Source organism: Medicago truncatula, chromosome 8 (assembly GCF_003473485.1).
Source record: "Medicago truncatula cultivar Jemalong A17 chromosome 8, MtrunA17r5.0-ANR, whole genome shotgun sequence".
NCBI classification, from domain to species: Eukaryota; Viridiplantae; Streptophyta; class Magnoliopsida; order Fabales; family Fabaceae; genus Medicago; species Medicago truncatula.
Genome location: NC_053049.1, coordinates 38,145,542 through 38,168,587, shown reverse-complemented (window position 1 = coordinate 38,168,587; position 23,046 = coordinate 38,145,542). Strand labels below are relative to the sequence as shown.

General features: G+C 30.7%; 2 protein-coding genes across 4 annotated transcripts; both read left to right on the top strand.

Annotated features, from left to right (window-relative positions):
- Positions 1-2,983: 2,983 nt before the first annotated feature.
- On the top strand, positions 2,984-7,891 carry LOC120577744 (probable inositol transporter 2). Its single transcript, XM_039829649.1, has 5 exons — positions 2,984-3,278; positions 3,361-3,431; positions 5,555-5,890; positions 6,144-6,848; positions 7,280-7,891. The coding sequence occupies exons 1-5, from the start codon at positions 3,146-3,148 to the stop codon at positions 7,763-7,765; spliced, it is 1,731 nt and encodes a 576-aa protein (XP_039685583.1). The 5' UTR covers positions 2,984-3,145; the 3' UTR covers positions 7,766-7,891.
- An 8,846-nt stretch (positions 7,892-16,737) lies between these two features.
- Positions 16,738-21,891, top strand: LOC120577308 (probable inositol transporter 2). 3 transcript variants are annotated; one of them, XM_039828456.1, is made up of 6 exons: positions 16,738-17,015; positions 17,189-17,259; positions 19,090-19,425; positions 19,792-19,899; positions 20,093-20,683; positions 21,226-21,891. In XM_039828456.1, the coding sequence occupies exons 1-6, from the start codon at positions 16,883-16,885 to the stop codon at positions 21,694-21,696; spliced, it is 1,710 nt and encodes a 569-aa protein (XP_039684390.1). In that variant the 5' UTR covers positions 16,738-16,882; the 3' UTR covers positions 21,697-21,891. The 3 variants fall into 3 exon arrangements, with proteins under 3 accessions (XP_039684390.1, XP_039684392.1, XP_039684391.1); XM_039828458.1 differs by lacking the exons at positions 16,738-17,015; positions 17,189-17,259 and adding an exon at positions 18,797-18,865; XM_039828457.1 differs by lacking the exons at positions 16,738-17,015; positions 17,189-17,259 and adding an exon at positions 18,873-18,982.
- The last annotated feature ends 1,155 nt before the right edge of the window (positions 21,892-23,046 follow it).

Genomic DNA, 23,046 nt, shown 5'->3' with positions numbered 1-23,046 from the left:
CAAATTCAACAACCCAATTTTAAAAATACTTGTTTGTTTGTCTTTGTTGTAGAATTTAGATGTGGAATTTATCACAAATAAGAAACTTATGACTAATAATAAAGTAAAATAAGGCTCAAGAAACTTATCGAATTTAGTCGTTGATACAGCTCCATCAAAATCTTCACAAATTAAATTAGAGGAAACCTGCAAAACAACACACTGTTAAGTAACCTGAGGCGTGACATTGTCACTCTCCTTGAGGATTTTATCCGCCTCATAAGCGCATATCCTCCCACGATACAACAGTTCTTCCCCGTTATGAATCATAACCGGAGGTGACAGAACAACTCAAATTTATCTCAAAAATATCAGGAGATGTAACCCATAACTCAATATTTTAGATGAGGAAAAATAATTTGTGTATAGATAAATATAAAGTGGAGGGAGTATATATGCACTGTATGTATGCAGGTTGATTATTATATGTACCTTGCGTATTGCTCGACGCAATATATATCAACTATTTACAAAAAAATTATATCGCTAATTATGATTATCATATTATAATTATAATGTTATGTTATATACAATGTCATCTTAACTTCAAAGGGTCAAGCCCTAGAAATTATTTTATGATCAAATAGAGCATTTCCTTTACCAAATTTCATGGCAATGAATGAAACCTCCTAATGTGATTAAGAAACTGAAAAACAGGCAAAACATTTCCTAATAGCGCCGTGTAGATTGTAAGTAAACCGAAGCTGCACGCTTAACCAATCCGTTCTTGATAGCAATGTCCGAGTCAAAAACATTTCCTTCATACAATAAACATCTTGTTGATGTATTGCACATAATGTCCTTTAAACTTATGTAATGTAAGTTGTCATTGATATCTAAATCTCTTCTTTCTATTGATGAGTTGTTTGGAATTCTTAATGAACGTGAAATTATCTCAAGCTCTTCTATCTCTATATCCATTTTTTTTAACATAAGTCATGTGACATTGAAATAATATTGTATTGAGTTGAGGACATGTTAATTTGGTTTCCTGTATCAATTATGTGAATTTTTTTAATTTGGCATGTTATGGAGGATGGAAAAAGAAAAGGGGTGCGCATTTTTCTAATTTAGGAGTTAGGTACATTAAAATCACCTTTGGATTTGTTTTTTTAGGGTTTCGAAAATGGTAGGGAGAAAGAGAGAGTTTGTTGAGCAAAAGATGGGTTTTCTTTCGTATAGGAACCCTAAAATAGAAGGTTTATATTAATTTTTTATTGAGCTTTTCACTTCGATTAAAAGTATATACATATAAAACAACCTTATTTGAATTGAATCACATGTAACCTTATTTGTTGTTAAAATTTTGTCCTTAACAATCATAAATTATTTTTTAAGTTTCTTTATAAGAAATTTTGTAATTCATTTGAAATCAACACATGTATGTCATTTTTCCTTCTCTTTCAACCACGTCGCTTTCAAAAGTAAAGACAATTAGAAATCATGTCAAAACAAACGCTAGGCTTCAAAGTTGAATGATCCATTTTTTAATGTAATGAATGAATGATCCATTATACACATGCACTGCCAAAGATATATACTCTTTTTATTACGGAAAATGATTTTCTGTCAAAGCTAGGGTGGCTATTTTGGACTGTGGTTTCTTTTCTATCAAAGTCCAAGGATGTTGTTTGTCGTTTAATTTTCGTATATATTGGTTTTTTCTGATTTCAAGTCGGCAGCTTCAACTTTATAACTTTTGTTCACTTCATTATATTTTGTTTTTATCAAACCATGAAAGTTTAGTATAATGAATTTTAAAGAATTTGTATTAGTTTTTAAAATCATGTTTTATAAGAGACGCGATGCTTTTGAATTTCGCTCAGTCGTTTTGTTTTTTGATGATCCACAACTATTCCCAATCTCAAACTACACTATATAATTAAGACTTTATAGGAAAAAAGGTTGTGGTAATTCAAATTTCGAACTGAAGATAAGTAAGGAGTTTTAAATGGTAGTAATAATTACACTCTTTATAATTGTGTTTACATTTTAAAATAAGTGACTTGCTATCTGAAATAGGCAAATATTTGAATTGAAGGTAATGTGAGTTCATAACTTCTTTGCTTTTTTTAACAGCAAATATTATTAAACAACTAGATCACTGCTCAAGACGAACAAAGATCGGTGAAATTAAGAATACAAACAAAAGACGCCGTATATAGCCGGAACACCCGAAAATAAACACCTTAAAAATACCCTTATGACAACACCCACCAAAATACACGTCACCACCTAAAACAGACCCCTTCACGAAAGCGACCACTGTAAAAACGATATCCAATACCCCATCGTCAATTAAATGTGAGTTAGTCGAATCTTGCTAGGTCTACAAAGGTCTTTGGATGTAAGAATCACGCAAGACTTAACAGAACTTGACAATTTGACATTTTACTCATGTTCATGTTTGTAGCGCCACTAACTTAAGTAGCTATGAGCATGGGTGTTCCATGTTTGTAGCACCACTAACCGAAGTAGCTACGAGCATGGAGTCACATTATGAGGAGGTTGTATGTGAGGAGGTTGCACGTAATTAAATTTAAGACGTCACATATCCTCAATAGTCGGATAATTCACACGCTACCTAAATTTGATTATTTAATTAAATAAAAAAGAATAATTTTCACATTTTATTTATAAAAGAGATACATGGTTTTGGACTATTTTTTATCTTTCAGTTGTACTCTTCATTTAAACTATTCTAATTATAATATTTGTATAATATTATATGATAAAATAAACATACAATTAATAAAATAGAAAAATGGTGTCTGGTTATAAATAAAGTAGTTTACATAGTAAATTGAAAGAAGAAAAAAGTGACACCAAATATTTATATCCACTTTGTAAATTTTGTAGATAGGATATATTAATATATATAATTTTTTTTAAGGATAATATATATAATATTTTAAAATAGAGTCTAATATAAGGACAGTATATCCATTAGAAAATTGAGAAAGAGCCTATAGGATTGATTGCTAGTTGCGCCACTATCTAAACCAATTCCCTCTATAAATGTTACTCTCATAACACTTTTCTCTGCTTCCCTAATTCATTCATCAATCACCAACTTCAACAATTTTACTAAAATTAATTAAACAAGATGGAAGGTGGTGTACCAGAGGCTGATATCTCTGCTTTTAGAGAATGTCTGTCTCTTTCATGGAAAAATCCTTATGTCTTACGACTTGCTTTCTCTGCTGGTATTGGTGGCCTTCTCTTTGGCTATGACACTGGTTAGTTAGTGTTTTTTTCCACATATTATTACTCTGTTTTCCTCTGTCTTTGGTTTTATTTTAAGTTTTTTCATTTATGTAGGAGTCATATCTGGGGCACTATTATATATCAGAGATGATTTCAAAGAAGTAGATAGAAAGACATGGCTTCAGGTACTTACTTACTCTTCATTTCCATCATTATCATCTAAACTAGCAAGAAACAAATGTTTTTTTCTTTGCCTCATTGAAATCATCTCCACTTCTATATAAAAAAACATAAGATTTTTGTTTAAACAAAGAAATGTTAACGAGCGCTTTTTTAATGGTCTTAAATGATAACTTTTTTTTTTTTTATAAAAAGTTGTTTATTTTATGTATAAAATGAAAATTTAACAATTGACTATTTTAAAGAATAATTTTTTAATTTAAAATGCTTAAAGAATGTCCCAGGTTACTCGTTAACAAAACTATATGAACCGACTTTAAATAATTTAAATATCTTTTGATAACAATTTTTTTTTTTATATATATTAATATCTTATCTATATCTATCTCTCTTGAACGGAGACCTCTAACTCTATTTAACATTTTAGTATTTTACACCAAAAACTTGTTCATTCTTATTGGACAGAAATACCCCTAACATCATTGAGTGTGTGTTTTTGCAATAATTTGGAGACGATAATAACTTTAGAGACGATAACTTTAGAGAGATGGTCTATATTTTGATATATATTTGATATTATAGAAAAATTAAAATAACAATATCATATTACATGAAAGAGATAGAACAAGTTTTAATAATTTCAATATTTTTTTTTGAAAGAAAATAATTTCAATATATTTGAAAGTACAAAATATTTGTATGTTCTTATGTGAGTCTCTCTCTATGGAACGAGGACCTCCAGCTCCTTTTATCTTTACAAAGTTGGAACTTGCTCATTCTTATTGGGCAGAAATGTCCCTAACAATCATTAAGGTTAAGGTTAACAAATTACAAATCAACTTGCACACAAAAGATAGGGTTGCATCAAAGAAAGAATATAATAATATTCACATACTTGAACTTCTATCATATACTCTTTTTTAATAACTACTTTGTTTTTATGCTAACTCTTCACATCTGGACGAAAACGATGTTTTCGGTAGAATGAAAAATAATTATAAAATGTGTTAAGTTCTTATCCAATCACATGAAATTCACTAAATATATATATTTTTTAATATAGATAATTTACTTTTGTGTTGGTCGAGTTTTTGTTAGCCTTGGTGTTGGAATGGCTTCAATCTAACAGGGGAATAGAAATCTCCGAAAGGATGTTTGTACAACTTTTTTGTGATAATCTTTGAGAATATCTATTTTTTTATTAGTCAAAAATAATAAAGAGTTGTCACAAAATACTTGTATAATTATCATTTCTCCAAAATAAATAGTGGAATAAAAAATATCACATGCTTTTGTATGTAGACCGACATCTATTTGATTTTTTTTGTGTGAATCGAATATCCTCTACACACAACTGTAAATACTAATCAATCGAATGAGATAACACCGCAATAAATAATGAAGTTCTCCTTCAAAAACAACACAGAAGAACATAACATTGTGTAGTGCAGAGCGTAGTCTAACCATATAATTTTTATTTGAAAATATTTTTCTTTTATTATCCTTCATATATTCACTTACGACTAGGATAATAGGATAAGTGTTTGGAATAGTACCAAATATTCGCCAACTAATTGTGTGTGGTGTAGTCCTCCTAAACCCAGCGTACTTCTATAATTTAACATATGATTGGAATGCTGTATGTGCCAGTAAAAAAAAATATAATATTACGGAATGCTGTAAGTACCAGTAATTTTTTTTTTTTGGTACAAAAATTAATATTCTTTATCTTTTATTAAGATTTTTTTTATGTAGTCACCGATTTAGTTTTGCGTGTATTTGTGTGATTTTTAAATTAAATTTACATGTCAAGAATATTGTTGTTTAACCAAACTTTTTGTGTTGATTTTAATTTTTGTTTTTTTCCTATGAAAGAAAAAAGATCTTAATGGCCTCATGAACATTCGCAAATCAATGTTAGTATGTTAAAGAAGATTGCAAATAATAGTGACTTACTAACTACTTTTTTGAACAAGTGACTTACTAATTACTATAACCAGTTACCTGTTTTAATTTTCAAACATATAACAAAAACTATTTCTATACTTACAATCAATGAGTGACACAAAATATTCAAAAACTTCAAACTTGTTTGCTAAATGCACCACAAAAAATGTAAATAATACAGGAAGCAATAGTGAGTATGGCCCTTGCTGGAGCAATCATAGGTGCTGCAGTTGGTGGATGGATTAACGACCGATTCGGAAGGAAAAAAGCGATTTTAATTGCAGACACACTCTTTTTTATTGGTTCAGCAATAATGGCTTCTGCAATGAGTCCATCTATTCTCATTCTCGGTCGAGTTTTTGTTGGTCTTGGTGTTGGAATGGCTTCAATGGCTTCTCCGTTATACATCTCAGAAGCTTCTCCAACTAGAGTAAGAGGTGCCTTAGTTAGTCTCAATGGATTTCTTATCACTGGGGGACAGTTTCTCTCCTACCTCATCAACTTGGCCTTCACAAAAGTGAGCAACTTTGTTTCACAAACTCAACATTTTTTTACAGTTTTTTGTTCATAATACAACATGTGATGTGTTTAGTCTTTGTGAATATTGAGATTTCTGCTTTTAGTACTGCAATTTGGTTTGCATTGTTGCTAGTCATATTTAAGCTTATATAGTACGTTAAATTTGTTGTGTTTATTCTGATAAATGTATAGAGAATCAGAGAAGTGATTTATTCACATTCCAAACTAGTATGTTATGGTAATTTATTCAGGTACCAGGAACATGGAGGTGGATGTTAGGAGTAGCAGCAGTACCGGCTCTATTACAATTCACACTGATGATTATGCTCCCTGAATCGCCGCGTTGGTTGTTTCGAAAGGGAAAAGAAGAAGAAGCTAAAGCACTATTAAGAAGGATTTATTCACCCGAAGAAGCTGAAGCTGAAATTAATACTTTGAAGGAATCAGTTGAACTAGAAATCAAAGAATCAGAATCTTCTGATAAAGCGAGCATAATCAAAATGCTGAAAACTAAAACAGTGAGAAGAGGTTTATATGCAGGAATGGGACTTCAAATATTCCAACAGTTTGTAGGGATCAACACTGTCATGTACTATAGTCCAGCCATTATTCAGTTAGCTGGTTTTGCATCCAATCAAACAGCACTTCTTCTGTCATTGGTCACATCTGGCTTGAATGCATTTGGATCAATTTTGAGCATATACTTTATAGATAAGACAGGAAGGAAAAAACTTTTGTTGTTCAGTTTGTCTGGTGTTGTTTTGTCCCTTGTTGTTTTGACTGTTGTGTTCCATGAGAGTTCGACTCACTCGCCGATGATTAGCGCAATCGAAACCTCCCACTTCAACAATACTTGCACTGATTACAGTACTTCTCTAAACCCCGGTGGATGGGATTGTATGAAGTGCCTTAAGGCTTCTCCAGATTGTGGCTTTTGTGCTTCTGGAGCTAATAAGGTAACGTTATCCTATCAACTTAGTTCTCTTTCTTAGGCTTAAATGTACTCTTGGTCCTCTATTTTAACTGAAACAAGATTTTAGTCTCCCCTGCAATTTCTCTATCAAGGATTTTTTTAGTTCCTTGTTTCACAAGTTTCAGGATTTTTCCCCTCATCCTAGTTTGAGACTTATTTTTGAAGTATTTCATATTCATTAATGACGCGGAATCACATTGCTAATTTGGATCAGAAACCTTGTTACAACTTTTGTTTTCCAACTTCATTGGTGTAATTCCACATCAAATGTAACAAGGTTTCTAAACCAAATCAGAATTACATTATAATATTTTCTTAATAAACAAAAATTTAGGTGAATTGGATTACGAAGGCTAGCCAATCAAGGACATTGTCTTTTTATTATTATAACACTACAGGCACAATTTTATGCAGCTACTACCTGGAGCATGTTTAATTTCCAATGACACCACAAAAGATGAGTGTCATAAAGAGCATAGACTATGGTACACAAGGGGGTGTCCTAGTAAATATGGATGGCTTGCAATAATAGGTCTTGCACTTTATATCATATTTTTTTCACCTGGGATGGGAACTGTGCCATGGGTGGTTAACTCTGAGATTTACCCTTTAAGATATAGAGGAATATGTGGAGGAATGGCATCCACATCCAATTGGGTCTCAAATCTTATTGTTGCTCAATCCTTTCTATCATTGACAGAAGCTATTGGAGTTTCATGGACATTTATGATATTTATCTTCATCACTGTTGCTGCCATTGTCTTTGTTATTATCTTTGTACCAGAAACTAAAGGGCTTCCTATGGAAGAGGTGGAGAATATGCTTGAAAGAAGATCTCTAAACTTTAAGTTTTGGCAGAGAAGTTCTGATTCTGGTGAAGTGTTGACACAGAAGACTTAGTCAATTTAAGTTAATTTAAGTTAATTGTGTTACATAAATAATGTTTTATGTTGGAATGTTATCAAAGAACTATATTTGTTCATACAAAGGTCTTGAAATAGTAAAATGTGGAATGTTTGTTCAACATTGTATATAGTATTTCAATTGAAAGTACACACAAATTGTAAGAAAGTGTGCAATAAAATTGTGCAAAACTTGGTAGTTTTTTCGGTTATTTATTTCCACGCTGTTTCTTTTTCCACCCTATGTACTTCTCACGCGCTCTATGCAGTTTGGATTTCGGATTTTAGAATCCGAACTGCATAAAAACCCCATAAAACATATTGAAATATTTCAGATTTTAGAATTTAAATAGGGCATCCGAGAAATTCATAAGATGGAAAATGTAATGGTCTTATTTTCGAAATGGAGAAGAAAGTACCCTCATGTGAGTCCCAACAAAATTTCAGCCCACAAACTATATTATAGTTTTGTCAAACTAATATCAAATACTAATAAAATGGTTCCCATACCTACAACATGTGATGATGATATAATCTGAAATCTTTGTCTGAATTCCATTCATACCAATAAAGAATAAATAATGCATACCATAAAAGGATCAGCTATATCAATCTAATTATGAATGTACGTGCTTTAGCAAGAAGACAAATAAAATCTTTAATACAATGTATGTATTAAACAAAAACAAAAGAAGAATATAATTCTCACACTTTATTTCAATCTTGTTCTTGGTATGCATGCATGCATCGATAATTTCTTTTTTTCAACAATTTGTTACTTCTATGATAAAGCTAAATATCACTTTCTTAGGATTGATTCTTTCTACATGCTCGATATATTTGGAAAAGGGACATGGAGAAAGAACGTGGAACCATGGTGAATTAATTATTGAAGGCAGTTCTTGATGGAGATGGAGACACGGAACTGAAATTTAGGTCATCTTGGCAAAACCAATGCAACAAGAATTGCTATTAAACTCTACTTCTTAGCTATTTAATTATTTCAACGGATGGAACAGCTTCACATTCTTTTGAATTCATAAACTAATGAATTGTAAATTTTAAAAATATTTTACAAGCAGTATATATAAAATACTAAATTACAAGTCCAATTCCTTAATCCTTTCAAAAGAAAAAAGAGTCCAATTCCTTAATAAATTTTAAATTTCTTCTCGCAGTCCTTTTCTCTATCTTTTTTACATTGTTTTCTCTTCATACTTTCCTTCGTTAGATTATCTACGACAGACCTTACTCTTGGTTAGGTTAAAAAAAACATATTGTAAATTAAAAGTTAAATGAACAGACTTTCTTTAAAAAAATTATAATTTTTTTAAAAATGTAAAAAAAAAAAAGACTTTATAAAAATTTATGATGAATATATATATTATATGAGTTCGGTTATGCTCCATTTAGGGTTTGGATGCAAGACATGTGGCAAAAAAATATCCAATGGTTGAGATTTTAAATTAAAAAATAAATATTTGTTTAATAAAAATACATAATAATAACAAATAAATCATGTTCCCTTCTTCTCTCATATTGCAACAACCTTTTATTGTTTTTTAATAATAACCAGAAAGAATATTATCCTATTACCTTTTTTTTTTTGGTCAATATATATTATCCTATTACTTTGTCAACTATATTATTGATAAACGGTAAACACAAATTAGGTTAATGTTTCTTCCATGTATGTAATATTTATACGAATAGTGTGACATTTTGATAATTTTACTAGCTTACTAACGATGTTCGCAGGTACAAAAATCTTTACTTCTGCCTTCGTACCTAGTATACCTAGTAACTGCAGGTACTTGAAATATTCATTTGTTTAATTCATGAGTATATATATGTTAAGCTACATGTTCCATGTCAGCTGCGGATTGTATCCGCTTGCGAATTTTTTTGCATCCTCACATGTAATAGTTTCACGACTTTGAACCACTAACTACTAAATAGGTTACGCATGACACATAAATATGAATTCTACCCGGAACTGCTGTATATATATCCAAAGCTTACAATAAAATATCATAGTTTATTGATGGGACAAAAACACTAACCAACGCCTAATTAAAGACTTATTTCTCTCATGTTAAGAGTTCATATATAGAATTGTGTTGCAATTACAACTCATGTGTAAAAAGTTGCAGGAATATTGGATAAAATGTGACGTGTGTTCAAACTCATAATTCTTCAATTCTTATCGTTTAGATCGTGTGAATTTCGTCACTTGACTATTTAATTTGATAATAAAAGAACACGGTAATAAAAACTGCCGATTGTTGCTACCATGCAAATGATTATTATTTAACTTACACATCGAATATAGAGAAGTGTAATTTTGTAAATTTGAATCTGCTCCCTCATCAAACTTGATCTCTTTAGCCTTTTATAATTGAAGTTGTATTTAGCGAAAATTGATAGTGCTTTTAGTCAAAAGTACTTCCCGTTGACCTTTATAAAGCCACTGAAAGGGCTTGCATTATTGTAACTTTTAGGTATAATTATTATTTCGAATAATATTTGTAGTATTATCGTTACGTATGATCATGTATACATGAAAGGGACCAACGCTCGATCTAATGGAACTAGCACAAAATAAAGCAAAGCAAAACCTTAGAAGTAAACATATATAGTAAGTCTCTCGAGTGACAAGCTTGTTAGGGAAATACTAACAAAGCCTTAAAGGTGAGTAGTGGTTAATTATTTAAATAAATTTATAATTTGTTATTTTGTGTCTAATATTAATTTTATTCGTCAGATATTAATATTGTGCTTTAGAGTACTCTACAGCTAATTTGAATGTAGAAAGTGTAAAGAAGGACGAGGTGTGACGTTTTCGTCGAGAGTGATGTATCTGCAAGTATTTTAAAACTCAAATTAGCGAGTGGTCTAAGTTGGAGAGTGATGTAAGGATGAATGTTTCTCTTAAATGAAATCCTCTTATATAGAGTTGAGGTGATTTGGTGGAAAAATTCGTTGTGGGTCATAATAGAACGTGTGGACCTAACCGTGATGTGTGTATCAATGCGCATGGAGCTTTTAGGAGGTTCATGTAAGCTCACTAAGGTCAAATTCATAAGTGTCTTGACATAGTGATCCGGAACAATTTGAATGTCATAATACTTTTTGTAGACAGCCCATTCATCCACAATTCGTAACTCAATGTTGGTCATCGACGTTGTGACTATGTTCGGGGTTTGGTCGTTCAATGAATCTCGAACGGAAAAAAATATCATGAAACAAATTCAATTAATTATAGTCAACTTGAAGATTGGATGGTTTCGAATATTATAATAATGTGTGAAGTTGGGCGTTTGTTCGTTTATCAATTTTATGATAGAACACAACCAAATTATTGAAGCTATCCACTTTCAAAGAAAACTACCTACAAAGGGTATCTTCATTATTGAATGGTGCCCCTTGCCAGATCCTTTTGAACAGGAGTGAGTGATAGAGCCAAAGTGGATGAAATTCGGTCCACTTTTTTTTCCCATCTTTCTCTTTAAAGAAGGACATTCTCTCTCTCTCTCTCTCTCTCTCTCTCTCTCTCTCTCTCTCTCTCTCTCTCTCTCTCTCTCTCTCTCTCTCTCTCTCTCTCTCTCTCTCTCTCTCTCTCTCTCTCTCTCTCTCTCTCTCTCTCTCTCTCTCTCTCTCTCTCTCTCTCTCTCTCTCTCTCTCTCTCTCTCTCTTAAAGGCATTTAATTAAACATAGAACATGTAATGAACCTTCATATATGGACTCAAAGTTTTCAAAGGTCACACATTAACCCCACAACTTTGCATCAAGCTTTAGGAAAAGATTCATGCTAATTAGTGTACGGAAACTTGTTAAAGAAAAAAAAAAGTAATTTTTGTGAAAATAGTATTAATTTACATTTTTAAAATGTTGGCTACATAAGTTTTAAAATAACTTTACTATATTTGGTTCTTAACATTTAACATATAAGTGTTCATGACACATATTGACGGTTTCCTTGTTTTTTTTTTTAAAATATGTGGAGGGGACGAGAGAGTGGAGGACTTTGGGGTGGAAATATAGGAAAAAATTGATAAATATAAAGGGAAAATGAATAAATCTTTCACTTTTGAAAGAGTAATTTTTAGATAATGGTAAATTAACGTTTATGATTAATATATTTTTAATTTTAAGAATATCATAACAACATAAACTAGGTCCATCAAATTTTCATAAGAAACGTTTCTAAGACAATTTCTTATTCTTCTTAATTACTTTATAAACTAGGTCATAGATTTTTTTTCGAAATATACTTTGCATTTGAAAATAATATAGGTCAATATCACATTTTCAAAGAACGAGCTTAAAATTAAGCTAATGCTAGCCAGATTTCCATATATGGCAAAACATATCGAATGGAAGAGCATGTGAGCATGCAACTTGCGCATTATTTCACTGAATAGTCCTTCCTAAGCATCTTCATATGACAATGAAGTTGCACAAACATTCATGCCCCCATAAACAAATGTAACGAAAAATAACTAGTTATTATGGATTACGAGCCCAAGCAAATATCAATTGTTCTGCTGTTATACTCTTTCCAAAGAGTGAGATAATTTTATCTAGAATGAACTATTTTAAAAAGTTAGGATGAAGTTGAAATAAGTTTATCTAGAATGCCTTTTCTATAAAACTAATTAATGGCATGTATTTAGAAAATTTAAGTTTTTTTTTTTAAACAGAATTTTGTCACCTATAGAAATAGATATATGAAGAGTTGGAATTCAATAAATTTGTTAAAAATTTCAAGTTGATAATAAAAGAACGATTCTAATGGAAAAAATAAAAGACATTCAAATATATGTTGATTTGTAAATGATGTTTCTCCACCAATATTTAAATTTTATAAAGGAGTATTCTCAACATTCAAATATATGTCAACAAAGACATAGATGAAGCCTACATGTTGATTAAAGGAGTTGCAGGGGAGTTAAACTTTGCTTATTTTGCTAAAGTGAAGAACAAAGTTAAATTTTAATTAATGTGAAATTGAAATAATTTTTATTTTATTTTGCTTTACAATTATTTAAAAAACTGTTACACCGTTTAGAGTCTAAATAGTGTAACAATATTTAGACTATTGACAATTGTTTGTTATGGAAGAGATATAGTATGACCATAAAATTATTGGGGAGAGAGTGTGTAGTTTTTTGTTTTAGGCCAACCCAGATTCCAAGTCAATACCATTAGGCCAACCCAAGTGAGTTTATATCAATTGTTTGTTACGGAAGAAATATATGAAATCAAATATATTGAATAAAAAAGTGTGTTAAAAAAAATGAGAGTATACTAAGAAAAAAACATCAAAAATCCACTTCGCTACTTCTATGTTACTAATCCAAAATGACACTAAAAAAACTCTAAAAATTCACATCCTCAAATTGAGTGTACTATTCTAAAATGACACTTATCGAAGAGAGTAGTATCCTAAATGAAAATAAAAAAAAAAATGAAATATCTTTTTAAGCAAATGGGAGAGCGAGAAACCTCTTGCAACACCCGAAGTATATTAAACAAAAATGAAAGAGAATACAAAATATTGAGGAACATATACCCGACCTCGTCAAAACCACAACAAAATGTAGCAATCAACCCAAACGGGTATTAGATACAGTACAACTACAACTACAACATCACTAGTTTAAAAGAATAGGAAAAATGCACACACAACACGAGCACTATCCAGCAAAATTGTGTACAACTGCCAACACAAAAACAGATTCACTCATCACAAACAAACAACTGCAAGTAGATGACGCTTTCAAGCATACCGGTCATGAGAATTGAAGCTAAGACCATTATTTCGAACAAAAAAAGGATATATATTAGAGAAGATAAATACACACATATAAAGTTGTATATGAATATCGTTATACATTTTAGTAGGCTTGATTGTACCTTGTTTATCCTTTTACATTAGTCTTAATGCCATATCAGCATTTGATGGATGAGCTAAATTTGTGCGATTTATTTATTTTGACAATATAAGAATAATAAAATTCTGAAGTTCAATTATTCTTTCCGGTCACATTTATTAGCAAATATTGCCTTTTTAAGTTTATTGAATAATTCTTCAAAAAAAATAATTAAATAATTGATGTATCTGGACTATAATATAGTTCAATACATCAATTATTTAATAAATTTGAAAAGGGAATAATTGCTTATAAATGTGACAAGTGGGGTATTTCAGATTTTCTTATTATTAAAATTAATTTTTTTATTAAAAACCCATTAAATAAAGTACATATGAAAGAAAAATCAAATGAGCTACTCAGTTTTGATGCCTTTATTTTTCTGAGATCAAAGGGAGCACAAGGCGACTGAAATACACACTCAATCCAATAAACTGAAAATTAATTTTAGTCGTAAAAAAATGATAAGGATAATTAATTTTAGACAAACATTTTTTTTGGGTAAATGTACCCCGAATAACTATCAATTTGAGTTAGACATTTTTTACCTACAAAATTATCTTTGTTGAAAAAACTCTTTTTCAAATTTAAAAACATACAACATGAATATTGAAATAAAATTTGGATTTTTTTTTAATGACAAGAGATTATTTTTTTATTTTTTTTTATACATAAAATTTGTTATAACAATGATAATACTATTGAAATAAAAGTTGAAAGGGGAGAACATGCCTCATAGTTTTTTATGGGCTCCGGTGACTAATAGAAATGAAAGTTTCGTCGAGCTTGATAACGCAAGCTTGTGACCTAAGTAGGGGTCTTAAGATATTAAAAGGTCTTTCATGTGTGCCAAAAAAAAAGATGGAAGTTTCATACCAATAACATCATAATCCAACAAATATTATTAAAATAAATATTTATTTTATTATACAAGGACAACTCAAAATTTAATTATCCTTATCTATGGTCGGACCTTATTCTGGACAGAAATACCTTTACCAACTCAATTCTTATTCAAATTTCAATTTTAAACTAGTAAAAGACTCGACGTAACATTGTGATAGTTATATAAAAAATAGTCCATGTGAGTTAGCTCAGTTGCTAAGAACAATATATAATATATATAAGGTCTGAGGTTCGTACACCGGACACCTCAAAAAAAAAATATAAAAAATAATTAGATTGTTAATATTGTAGAATGTTTGTAGATGTTAAATAAAAATTATTAGTATTTTGTTTTTGATCAAGGGGAAAATTAAAAAAAAAAAATAAAACTAAGCAAAACGCTGTCTAAATATCCCATAGGCATCCGCAAGCAGAGAGATATTTAGCTGAGGTGGAGAAGACATCCATATCTTCAAGGAATCAACATTTTTAGCACCAAATTTGGCCAACCAGTCAGCACATTCATTGTCTTCTCAAAATATGATTAAAGGAAACCGACCAAGGAAGAGAAGAGAGCTTCCTAATGAGAGAAAGCAAGTTTGCAAGAGGATAAAAAGTCATTATGATCAGTATCCGAAATAAGATCTAAAGATGTCCGAGAGTCAGATTCCATGATGATAAATCGATACCCAAGGTCCCCTGCGAGTTGAAGTCCTTTCCAAATAGCTGAAAGTTCAGCTAGTAAATTAGATGTTCGACCACAAGAACCAGAAAATCCTTGAATCCAAATTCCCATATCGTTTCTCAAGAGACCTCCAAAACCTGCATTACCGAGATTTCCAAAAGAAGAACCCATCTACATTGATCTTAATATAGCCTTCAGGAGGGAGATTCCAACGAACCTGGCGGACCATGTGATGCTTACTAATGGTACCAAGAGCGTAAACCATAGAGGCATGATAAGAGATTATGTTATTGACAAAATACCAAGTATCTTTCTGCATATTTTGGAAAATATGTTCATTTCTATTTCTCCAAATCTCAAAACAAGTTACTATGAACTTGGTACCTGCCTTCATTGTAGCATGATGTTTAAACCAAAGCTGACAATCCTGCATGTAAAAATTGTTAGGACTGATAGGATAAACATCCTTTCAAATAGACATTGCTCTAGGGCAATCCCGTAGAATATGCAAATCACTCTTGAGAGCAACACCACATCTATGACAATAAGTATTGGAGCAACTGCCATGCATCACTAGCCAACAAAAATGCCGCAGATTGTCGGTAATTTGTAGCCGCCAAATCCAACTTCAGGTAGTATTGGGCACCACGTGTTGATTAAAATTTTGATCCAACCATCTATAACCTTGGCTGACCGAATAAAAATTATGAGTATTAATATAATATTTTTATTAAATATTTTTCTGTTATATATATAAAAATTTGTTAACTAGTTGAGTCACACATATTATGGAGTTTATTTTCTGTTATATATATATATGTGCGAAAACAAATATTTATGGTGATATATGATGAAGTTGATATGATTAAATTTTGAATATACGTAACTATCTTCAAAATCAAATTTAATGTAGTGTGACTATTTTTATTTTCAAATACATAATATGTATACTTACTATGAAATTTATAATTAAAATTTTGTAGTAAATTTAATTGACATTGAAATTGAAATTTAACTTTTTTTAGGAATAAAATAAATTTAATAAAATTTATATTTTTTAGGGGATTAAAATTTTTATATATATTTTTTTTGGTAGATAGACGAAATGACAAAACCATTATAAACTCACACACACAAGTAGAGGTACCGGGGTTCGAACCTCGGTCATGGCATCCGGCCTAACAATTTCGGCATTTTACCAGTTGAGCTAAAACTTCTGGATTAAAATTTATATTTTACAATACGATAAATACAACAAAATATGTATACTTACTATGAAATACAATAAAAAAATATGGATGATAAAACTAGAAAAGAATATTTAATTGGAATCCCTTTCAAACAAAATATATTTAAGTTGGCTTGATTTCCTCCGGAAAAAACGGTTAGAGTGAAACAAATTGTGTTGTTCTACTATTATAAATATGACCCCAATCTCTCAACATTAGTATCACTTTGTTTTCTCTGACTTTGTGGAAATCATTCATCGCTCTCTCATTATATATATAAATATTTTGTATATACTCTCTCTTCCAAACGGTGGTTTGTTTCTCAATTTCCAAAGAACTAATTCACCACCACCACCACCTCAACCAACCTCTTTTTACAATGGAAGGTGGAGTACATAAGCCTGATATCTCAGCTTTTAGAGAATGTCTTTCCCTTTCATGGAAAAATCCTTATGTCCTTCGTCTTGCTTTTTCTGCTGGTATTGGTGGCCTTCTCTTTGGCTACGACACTGGTAATTAGTCTATGTAACATGTTTTGTTTTGTTTTGTTTTGTTTTTGTCTCCTTGACACAGGATACTCATTACTATTATTGATATTAATTTCTCATTAATTAATTATATTACTATTTATGATGGGTTGATAATTAATTTTACTCGTTTTTGTTGGTTGTTTTGTAACATGCAGGTGTCATATCTGGGGCTCTTTTGTACATCAGAGATGATTTCAAAGCTGTTGATACCAAAGTTTGGCTTCAGGTGAATTTCTTTCATATGATATGAATGTGTATTCTTTATATGTGTTTTAATTTAATTTCTATGTACGTACGTTTCTGTTTAACACTCTGTACAACAACAACAAAAACCTAATGGTTCTCTCTTTTGTTAAACAAGTTCAATTTTTCTATACCATTTTTTTGGAATTAAATTTTAATAGTCGGTTTAGTAAAAATATTGATCATCTTTATCTTCTTTTCTTGTTTATCGGTGATCATGGGAAGACCGTTACGGAAAATTTTAATTAAAAAGATTAACATGCGAAGATTCTCTTTTATTTATTGGATAATACTTCCTAACTAAATATCGAATAATCCGGAATATTTTTAGGGATATTTGTTGTTTTTATTCTTTAATTTGGGTAATTCTGTTTTATGTTTTTATCAAAACAAAATCAGTTTTTAGTTATTTTTATTTTACTTTAATATCTCCTACATTTTTGAACTATTTATTAAGATTATTAAAAAATTATTTTTGATTTCTGCGATAAATAGATAAATATAAAATCAGTTTTTCGGTTTTTCTTCCTTTGGGTTTGAAGACAATAACATGCCAGATAAATTGACACATGTTATTTCCCTAAATTCTAACATATTAATCTCAAGCTGCATCGTTATCAATCTATTCATAGTATAGCAAGCACTTTATCACATGGACCCGTGGCCTACTATATTAACTTGGATGGATACAAATAATAACGAAAAAGTAATATCATAGAGGAGATACCTAGTTGGAAATAAATCAAATCTTAATTGGACACATATAAAAAAAAAATTGATAAAGAATTAAGTCATAAAGTTCAATTGTTTTTTCTTTTAATTTTTTTTTTCATTTATGTTTGTGTACTTAAAACATTTTTTAATTGTATTTGTAATAAGTAAGTATGTCTCTAAGAATATACGTAGGAGAAATGAATGAGAGAATCATATTGAAAAAATGCAACTACTACTTGATTGTTATTCTATTTCGTTTTTTTTTTTTCCTTCTTCTTTTTTCTCTTTAAACCATAGATTTCACTGGCACATGGAGTAAAGGTTTGTTTGACACGGAGAAAAATCACTTTTATATTCTTTTGTTTAAAGGAGAAAATCACTTTTACTTAGAATTTTTTTATCCATTTGTTATCGTCTTTCAAATAAAGATAATCTAAAAAAGAATTAAAAAATGGTTTAAAATAAGAAGATTTTTTTACTCAAAACATGAAGATAGTAGCTATCAAAATCATTTTTATAGATGTTTTTTTTATAAAAGAAAAAATATCTTATGTGTAGCTTGATCTCTAAACTTTTAACAAGACCTAATTACAAATTACTTCTAAGTTAATAGACTCAATTACAATTTTGTTTAGATCATAAACATATTTAAAAATTCCAAATAATTTAGTATAGTTAATTTTTTAAAAATAAACTGCACGTGAGGTGTAACTTGTATTAGAAGGTAGTAGTTTTTGCTCTTTTATAAAAACCATAAGGTGAAAAAAGAAAGTAGACTTTTCTTTTCGTGATTAGTAAGAGGTACCTTTTGCAAATTGATAGTACAAAACATTGTGGAATGGTTAAATATATTAGAAAAGTTAAGAAAAAGTAAGGTTTGTGATCAGTAGTAACAAGCATGTTTTACAAATTTATAATTTGTACAATAAAGAACATTTTAAGTTTGATCTTCTTTCAAGTTCCATGCATAGGATATTTTCATCATTGGCATGGTTTGAATTGAATGCATACATGATATAATCTATGTTTAGGTAGAATCATGCATGTTGAAATACAATTGTAAATGTGATAATAATGATTAAATTTTTCAATTTGACAGTCAGCTATAGTGAGTACTGCACTTGCTGGAGCAGTAATAGGTGCTGCAGTTGGTGGCTGGATTAATGATCGATTCGGAAGGAAAAGATCAATTATGATTGCAGATACCCTCTTTTTTATAGGGTCTGCTATCATGGCTGCTGCAACCAGCCCTGCTATTCTCATCGTGGGCCGTGTTTTTGTCGGACTTGGTGTTGGAATGGCTTCAATGGCTTCTCCACTGTACATTTCAGAAGCTTCGCCTGCTAAAGTGAGAGGTGCCCTTGTAAGTCTCAACAGTTTTCTCATCACTGGGGGACAATTCCTCTCCTATCTCATCAACTTGGCCTTCACTAAGGTATGAAAACTATTATATTAGATCATGATTTTTGTTTCTTTCTCCTTATATCGAAATCATGTTGTTTGTGCCTTGTAAAAAAAAAATAAGTTAATCATGACACTTTTATTGATGAAGCTTTAAAATGATCGACATAATTATAAAATTTTAAAATAGGAAAGTCCTTTTAGGTTGAAATTGTCGTGAAAGAACTTTTGTGATTAAGAATTTCTAATTACAAGATTGTTTTGAAATTTTATTATTATCATCTAAAAATTTGTATGATCCATGCATTTTTTATTTTACTAAATTTGTGATTCATTCATTAAATATTTCATTTCATAATCTTCTATCTGCCTTAACATTATTGATTATTGATTTGTTCAGGCACCTGGAACATGGAGGTGGATGCTTGGTGTAGCAGCATTACCTGCTATACTACAATTGCTACTAATGTTTTGGCTGCCAGAATCACCTCGTTGGTTGTTTCGAAAGGTTAGTTAAATCATCTATATTGTAGACTTATTTAATTTGTGATTTATCATTTTGTGAGAAACTACATTGTTTTGTCCAATGTTGTCAATCAATAGTTTGTTCAAATCCGCTACAAAACAGTGTTTTAGCGATGCTACAACCACCATGTGACAGAATTTTGCGTTAAATAACAATGTTGGTTTTGTCTTTACAGGGTAGAGAGGAGGAAGGAAAAGCAATTCTGAGAAAGATTTACCCAGCAGAAGAAGTTGATGCTGAAATTCAGGCTTTACAGGAATCAGTTGCAATGGAATTGAAGGAAGCTGAATCTTCAGAAAAGATAAGTATGATCACACTTTTAAAAACTACAAGTGTGAGAAGAGGTTTGTATGCAGGAATGGGCCTTCAAATATTCCAACAATTTGTAGGAATCAATACCGTAATGTACTTCAGCCCAACTATTGTTCAGCTAGCTGGTTTTGCATCTAATCAAACCGCAATGCTTCTGTCTCTTATCACTGCTGGGTTGAATGCGTTTGGTTCGCTTATAAGCATATATTTCATCGATAAAACCGGGAGAAAGAAGCTAGCTTTGATTAGTTTGTTTGGAGTTGTCTTATCACTTGTGCTTCTTACTGTCACTTTTCGACAAACGGAAACTCATTCTCCAATGATAAGTGAAATAGAAACTTATCGTTTCAACAACACTTGTCCTGCTTTTACTCCTTCTCGTGGCGGATGGGACTGCACAACGTGTTTAAAGGCTTCACCAAAATGTGGATTTTGTGCATCCGACTCTAACAAGGTAAATATGCAATCTTCCTCTTTCCATAGGCCATTTTTAACTTATTTCCATAAACTTTGCATGATAGCTTATATGAAAACAATTAGATTGGATTTTATCTTTTGTTATAGAAAGAACTTATAAATAATCATGATAAGAATGTATGCTATAATTGCTTAATCAAGTTGTTTAACCAAACAGGTTATATATTTATTATTTACCTTAATAATTTATCTTTTGATTGAGATCCATTTTTTCTGGACATTCTATTCTATGGTAGGACATTTATAATACTCCCTCCGGTCCTATTTACAAGAAACAATTTACTTTTTAGATACATTAAATAATTTATGTATTTGGTTTAGGTTATTGACTAGATACATACATTATTCAATGTATCTAAAAAGTCAACTTTCTCTTGTAAATAGGACCGGAGGAAGTACTATGTATTTTTCTTATATGAATATCATAAAGTAGGATTTTGTTGGTAATCATTACTCAATCATGAAAAACCAGCTTCAGTATTTTTGTTTTAAAGCTAATCAATAGTATTATATATGCAGCTGTTACCAGGTGCATGCTTGATCTCAAATGACATGACAAAGAACCAATGTCAAAAAGGACACAGATCATGGTATACACAAGGATGTCCTAGCAAATTGGGTTGGCTTGCACTGATTGGATTGGCTCTCTATATACTGTTCTTTTCACCTGGAATGGGGACTGTTCCATGGGTCATAAACTCTGAGATTTACCCCTTAAGGTATAGAGGAGTCTGTGGAGGAATGGCTTCAACAAGTGTTTGGATCTCAAACCTTATTGTTTCTCAATCCTTTTTATCTCTCACACAAGCTATTGGAGTTGCATGGACATTCATGTTGTTTGGAATTGTTGCTGTCATAGCAATTTTCTTTGTCCTCGTTTTCGTACCAGAAACCAAAGGTGTTCCAATTGAGGAAGTGGAGAAGATGCTTGAACAAAGGACTCTGCAATTCAAGTTTTGGAATAAGAGAATCGCCTCCCAGAAGGGTTGAGTTAGTTTATGTTAGTTTTAAGGTTTATGACTATTTTCTTAGGATCTGCATTAATAATGTTTTCATATTTTTAGTGTTTTGACTTTATGCTTTTTTGGATTACCAGCTTAAAAAATAAGTGGAATGAATTGTGAATATAAAATTATGCTACTCAACATTTGGTAAATTAGAGCTTTCACTGTTTCACATCTCAAATATCTAATCGTTTTGTCTTTTTGTTTTCAATATTCTTTATTCACGTTCATTCACAATGATGGCAAGGATTCTTGCTTGGTGTTTACTCACTCTTATTTTACACTTTACTTGATACCCGTGCAATTACCCTCCAAAATTACACTATACAAATCAAACACAGAGACTTCCTGAGGAAAAGGAATCAATGAAGATTGAAATAGAACTATTAGAATATGTGGTTTGGTTTAATACAACTCTATAAAACCAACTTGTAAAAGTGAGATTGTACCTATTTATAAACACATATTTAAGTTATATCTAATTCAATGTGAGACTTTTTAACACTCTTTCACGTCCATCATTATTGAGTTTAGTGTGTAGATATAATTATATAAATGGTTGGTAGTCCGATAACGAAATCCTAATAGCAGGTGGTCCTACGAACCTTCGAAAGACTCTAATACTATTGTAGGATTTTTTATATTGGGCCTAATTCATTTCAATATAGCTTGTAAGGTGACATATACCTCTCAATGTACAATATTATCAAGAGTCATATTTTCTACCGTGGGACTTGAGATTTTCTCATAACACCCCTTTGCGTCCAACATTATTGGCCTTGGTGCGTGGATATAAATGATTGACGATGATAACAGAAACCTGATAACAAATAACCCAACTGATCCTCGAGGATGCTCTGATATCATATTAGAATATGTGGTTGGGTCTAACAGGAGGCCCAAAATTAATCAATTTCATAGGGAAAAAAAATTTGACACGTATAAATTTAAGTGAATTATTATCTTTTCTTTTGTATGTAAACAAAGTGGTAAGCACCACCCGTCATTTTAGTCTTCAAAATTGTACAAGTCGACACAATTTGGTCCTCTAATTTACCAAATATTATAGTCCTAAAAAGATCATCAATTTATTTAGTCATTGATTCGATCAATTAATCAATTTTTGTGCAAATTGTGAAGACCTAAATTTTTTTATAGAAATATGCTCCAAGCAACCATACATTTTTTTTTCAGAATTTAATTACTTAAATGATATTCTAGATAGTTCCGAAATGAATGCATGTTTGGTTGTTAAGAGATGACAAATCACAACTTTACAAAATTTTCCTTATTAGTCGCACCTTTTCTATTTTTGTCTCTGTGATTTCCTGTAATT